A 5,758-nucleotide genomic window follows, 5' to 3' on the forward strand; every position below is an offset into this window, starting at 1 on the left:
GTCAATTCAAGCACTATCAGTTGCTTTAACACAGTTCCATCATCTGCTCTAGGGAGATCTGCAGGTCCATAGACTGCAGGGAGGAGGCGCCACCTTCCACAGCAAGACTCTTCAATAAATCCAGTGATGTTAGCACCACCTATGGAATGACAAGCAGAGTAGAGAGGCTAGAAGAAAGATACATGTGAAAGTGCATGCAATGTGCACGTGCATGCATGTGACAGTGAGTGTGTATGTGCGCGTGTGTGTCCAGGGCCATAAGCAATGTATTCATTCAGACAACCTTTAAGCAACATCTTTGGGTTCTTATAGCAGTACTTAACTTTTTGCTGAATTAGCCCCATCTCTCCAGATCAGTATAAATATATCAAACACAATGAAATAACATCTGTTTTAGATCACATCCTCAGTCATATACGGTACAATGTGCTTGTTTTTAAACACAATTCAGGCATTTAGCAGACGAGCCTCTTATTTTAAGTCTCAGAGCGACTTCAAATAAGGTAAATAGTCACATAAATAAATTGTGATAAATAAAGTATAGTATAGTATAAACCCTAATATACTTTGTTGACCGGAGTCCCCTATGGGAATATACTTGATCCCCTGCCTCTTTTCTCTCTAAAACAAATCTCTTTGCGGAAAATAGCAGTTCTACAAAATGTCCAGAATAGTAGTCTCTCAAGACAAGAGTTCTGCTCACACACTTTTCAAATGCTTCCGTCTGTGCAGGTTAACGGAAGCGCTGAAAATGCAAAGACATTACAGCATGTTCCTCTCCGCGCTTCCATTTAGTCTTTGCAGTCATGTAGATAAGTCCTACTGTAAATAAAATTAGTCATAGCATATATCTAGGTTATGAACGGAAACGACACACAGATGACAGCCCCCATTTGCCACTTTCAGTAGGTGGAGTTACACTGTCTGTGTACTGTGTAGCATTCAGATTCTGGAAAAGTTACCAGAAAAGGGACACTATATGTAGTTAAGATATATGCAAACAAATATATTTACTATGACTATAGTTAATTTTAGAACAGTATGAAAATCCACTTCCTTGATATAGCCTACTATACGTAATCTGTGATTTGTTGTGAATGTTTTAATGCAAGTGGATAGATTTTAAAAGTCTAGCTGAAAATAGTCCATGGATAAGATTGATTTATGATTGAAATTCACACCTTTCTGACTTATTAACTGATGTTTAGCCAATATTTACTAACTTTTACCATCAATCTACATTAAATCTGGGTCTATGACCCATGTCTATGTAGGATATTATGGCTGAAACTGTAAATAAATAGACAATGGTCCTTTGAAAAGCTCTCGTACCTCCACCACGATTAGTTTCTTCTCCAAAGGCCTGTTTTCTGGACATGGCCACTTCTCTCCCAGACAGATATACAGGGAACAGGAAGGAGACTCTTTTCCTCCATGAATGAAGTCACGTATTCCTAGAAAGACAAGACAGCACATTAAGATACTAGTTACTTTATATGTAAACAGATCCACCAACACAATACCTGCTCATTTGCAAAGTAGTATTCTTGAACAGAAGAGATAGTGTATGCATCCAATATACAGCCTAGCCCTAGGTGCTAGACAAACAGATCAACAGCTAAAACAAAAAATTAATCTGCACACTTGTTCTCAACTCCTCTTTTTTATTGCTTATTTTTAAACATTTCGATCTCAGTCGATCAGAAATTGAAATTACATTTGTAATGAAGATCGACTGAGCTCAAAACCTTTGCATTCTTGTTTTTTGCAAATGCTTATTCTACTAACCTTGCAAAAAGTCCTTGAACAGGTAAAGTGATTGGGGCTCTTTGGACATGTCCTGTGGCGTTCCACTCTTGTCATATTTGCAGAGGCTCCAGAAGGCATGGGTCTTACCCTGGCGCTGCCCATAGACCACAGGGCCAGAGACTCCCACGTCCACAGTACCCAGTGATTCCAGGATTTGCTTGGTGAGTCCGGTCTGTATCTGATCATGTATGTCCACGGGGCTTGGCAGAGAGACCAGGGTCAGGTCTGAGACCTGATCATAGACTGGCTCGGTGAGTTCAGGCCTAATGTTGAGACAACATGATTAGACTTCACATACATGTATATCCAAAGTTCTGAGAACCACTGTTGTATTATGCAGGCTTAAACCCATGGCTAATGCAATTCTGAGCTTTGAGACTAACTGGAACACTTGGGGCCCTATTTTCCTCAGTGCTAAACCCCTTATACCTAAACTTCTTTGCCCATAATTTTGATTTTTTTTGCATATTTCAAATAGCCGATCTACAATTTTGATCTGTTCTGTACCTGTAGACTAGTCGGAGTCCAGCCTCGTTTTGCACCATCCGTTCATAAACCCTCGCTCCTCTGTAGAAAACCGACACCTTGAAGTTAGTCTCTGGGAACACAAATAGTAGAAGATACATATGAAATCACAGTCTAGAAGGGTTTTATGTAAGCAGCTGTATTCTTTATGATGCATTTATTCACAGGTGTGAGGGACGTCAGCATGTTAGTATTCAATAGCAATATTGCCAGCCAGGCAAATCATTGTATTGGCTTTAGGAAACTGTGGAGATTGTAATACCCTTCTGATATAGTCACACTTTTCTTTTTGGATGAATTACATTTAGAAATGGATAGCAAATGGATCATATGATTATAGTAACATAAAACCATAAACTCACTAAAATGATCTCCATCCATGGTCTTAGACATGGAGTCTCTGAACTGTTCCACCATCTGTGGATCAAATGCCCCTCCCACCGCTCCATCAACTGGATATGCTGGTTGCTCAGGCAACCCGACTCCGCCAACAGCATCCTCGTATGCTATTGGATGCTGTGGTTGCTCAGGCAACACGTGTCTGGCGATCATGCCCTCAATTTGTTGTGGTTCAGAAGGCAAGTCCAAGTCAGCAATGCCAGCTATGGAAAAGTGGAGGAAATTAAATAATGACTTCCAGGAAAGTACCTTGGATGCACTTGTTTACTGCTACTGCTCTCAGAAGACGAAATTGATAAATACTGGTGATAGGTTTACCTTGTTCAATATTCAGTGCCTGTAGACACTGCTGGAGAATATCCGAGTTGATGGTAGGAAGGTCTGTAATGGGGTTTACATTTACAACATGATTAGAAATTTCGTGAACAAGACACTTCATTAGACACTTCATATTAATATATGTATGATACAAAGAAGTGTCATAATGAAAGACATAAACAGATAGTTTACCAATAGTAACAAAGTTGATAGAGACTATCACCTTGAATAAATATGTTTTCTTCTGGCATGTAGATATCATCCCCAGATGTCATCTGGTCGGTTTGGACAGACACATTTATTTATTTGTTTGATTGTTGGCTGCACAGTCAAAACATTCCTCAAATGTCACACATTGTAATTCCCAAAGAAAGACATTCCACTCCAGTATTCACTTACTTCTTGTACAGGAAACAAAAGGTTTTCAAACAAGCCTGGATCGTCCTGCTCCTGAGATCCTGCAGAAGAACATGCTATGAGGGAAAAAAGCAAAGTGGTTATTTTTTAGTATAGTAAGTCGATATCAGCTAAAATATATCCTTATTTTATTTTTATCATCATTTTATTTTTTACCATTAGTTATTTTTTAAACCCGCCTTTCTCGTATTATGTACTTGTTTTCAGTAAAGCGTCTTTGAGTACTTGCGTGTATAAGCGTGTATAATTCTGATGCATTATTATTATTATTATATGCATGTTATTCATCTATATGACCCATTTACACTTTAGTATATATTTCACTTGGTTTGTTTAAATGGTGAAAAAGCAATAGGCCTATTGTTTAATCCAGTAGCAAATAATACTGACAAGTTGTCTGACTATGTGATTTTTTTATTCATCCTCTTTGTTAATAATAATAATAATAAATAATAATAATTCTAGAATTGTAGAAGAAAATTGTATACATGTGGCTTATATCTTTACCAGCAGCACTAAAACATGCATGTTTAGCAAATCCGAACCAAGAGGATGATTCAAAAACATAAAATTAATACAGTTTCAGTGATCATTTTAAAGTGCAATCTGTTTCTGTGGATAACCGAGATGCATTTAAGACTGCATTAGCTAAGAATGGGTGCTATATGGATACAATATGCATGTATATGGAAGGAAGTATATGGAAGCTGCAATGGTGTTCTGTCTTCAGTTACTGGAAAATAGCACTGAGCAAATTAATCACAAATTATTCTCATGCACTGACCATGGATGGGAGATTGACCTAAATGGACTCTGAGTGACTGTTATCCACTGATTTATTATGACATTCTAATTTCTAAATCAGCATTATATACAGTAATAACGTTGCTAGTAGACACAAACGAAAAAATATCTAAAGTAGCCTATCCCTGGAAAATCAATAAGATTATGTAACAATCTCTCCTGCTAGTGGCCTGCTGGGAGTAGCAAACATTCACTAGAACAAACACAACTGTGTAACTTTCTGGGCATGTTAACACAATGTCCAGGTCAATGGTATTCCCTTTAAACGCCCCGTGGTGTGTGACCAGTCCACAGTCAGAAGGGCAAAAATGGTGCCTCCTATGGAATTCCTGCTGGAGCCTCACCTCCCGGGGATGCCTCTTCCGGCCAGTGGAACACTTTGTGGGGGTTAGCAGCGTCGTTCTTGTTGTCAGATACCAATTTAAAGAGCTTGGCACGGAGGGCACTGCGGAAGTTCCTCTTCCAGACCGACGGGTCACCGTGAGCCTTGCCATTACCACTGACCTCTGCCCAGGCCTATAGAAGGAAGATCACGAAGGACAGAAAGAGAATGAACACAAGAAAGGATTTAACTGGTCTGCTGACATCAGAATTACATACCGTACAGCAAATGACATATCAACATATCAATACATCACGCAACGAGCCTTGATACAAGAGTGTCACATTATATGACATCATGTCAAGGCTGTCATGTGAAGGAAATCATGTTATTGACATAATATGTCAATTATAACCACAATAGGTTACTTTACAGTACCTTAAAGATTAGCACATCAGTGCTTGAGGCATCCTGTCTCAAAGCATGCTTCCATGGGATAGAGAATTCTGTATGCTCTGGATTTGTCCAGGCAACCCCTGGGTACATCCCACTGTTAATCTTTGTCCGTAACCAAGGAACGAGGAGTGGTTTGGAATGGGTCATTTTTCTACAATGTCAAAAATCACCAGTCAGAAATGTCAACTAGGTTCTTCTTTGACACAACATCAACTTTAAAGAAAACTGCTGATATTAAAAGTAGGCTATTCACCATGAGGATATTAAATTGACAGTTCTTGTTTCAGTATTGTCAATAAGCTGCAAGCAGTTTAAGGATGAACTATATGCATTTTGTTTAAATCAATAGGGCAAAATGTTAACTTTACTACTACTACTACTAATAATAATAATGATAATAATAATAATAATAATAGGCAGCAGTTGCGTTAAGAATAAATATACCGTACGTCTAATAAATAAAATAATATTATTCCTACAGTAGGCCTACCTGCGATCGATAAAGCTTCCTCCAGGAGGTGCGTTCGAGTTATTCTACAGACTAACAGAAAGTCGTTGACTCGTTTCCTGAATCAAAAATCTGCAATGTGAATGATACGTACTACTACTTTGTATCTCTTAATTCTTATCAGCTGCACAACGGCCCAACAGTGTAATGTCCTCAACTACAGCTGGTACAGTACACTCCTTAAGTATCGTTCAATGGAG

The 5,758-nt window shown here is 38.6% G+C and overlaps 1 protein-coding gene across 2 annotated transcripts; it reads right to left on the reverse strand.

The window, feature by feature from the left end:
* On the reverse strand, positions 1-5,758 carry irf3 (interferon regulatory factor 3). 2 transcript variants are annotated; one of them, XM_083787139.1, is made up of 11 exons: positions 5,541-5,758; positions 5,033-5,201; positions 4,617-4,788; positions 3,451-3,524; positions 3,275-3,335; positions 3,052-3,114; positions 2,697-2,936; positions 2,317-2,407; positions 1,897-2,072; positions 1,333-1,454; positions 1-139 (listed from the first exon to the last, which is right to left on the reverse strand). In XM_083787139.1, exons 2-11 carry the CDS (start codon positions 5,195-5,197, stop codon positions 26-28), a joined length of 1,278 nt encoding a protein of 425 aa, XP_083643265.1. In that variant the 5' UTR covers positions 5,198-5,201; positions 5,541-5,758; the 3' UTR covers positions 1-25. The 2 variants fall into 2 exon arrangements, with proteins under 2 accessions (XP_083643265.1, XP_083643264.1); XM_083787138.1 differs by having other exon boundaries at positions 1,789-2,072.

This window comes from Protomyctophum parallelum (genome assembly GCF_964188405.1).
Source record: "Protomyctophum parallelum genome assembly, chromosome: 17".
Classification (NCBI taxonomy): Eukaryota; Metazoa; Chordata; class Actinopteri; order Myctophiformes; family Myctophidae; genus Protomyctophum; species Protomyctophum parallelum.

Bases quoted from the DNA above. Each gene is read 5' to 3' on its own strand.
- irf3 (XM_083787138.1), bottom strand. From the start codon at position 5,197: ATGACCCATTCCAAACCACTCCTCGTTCCTTGGTTACGGACAAAGATT. The intron at 3,336-3,450 runs GTAAGTGAATAC...GTGTCTGTCCAA, and splicing joins TTTTGTTTCCTGTACAAGAA to ACCGACCAGATGACATCTGG. The intron at 2,408-2,696 runs GTGAGTTTATGG...TTGTGTTCCCAG, and splicing joins CATGGATGGAGATCATTTTA to AGACTAACTTCAAGGTGTCG.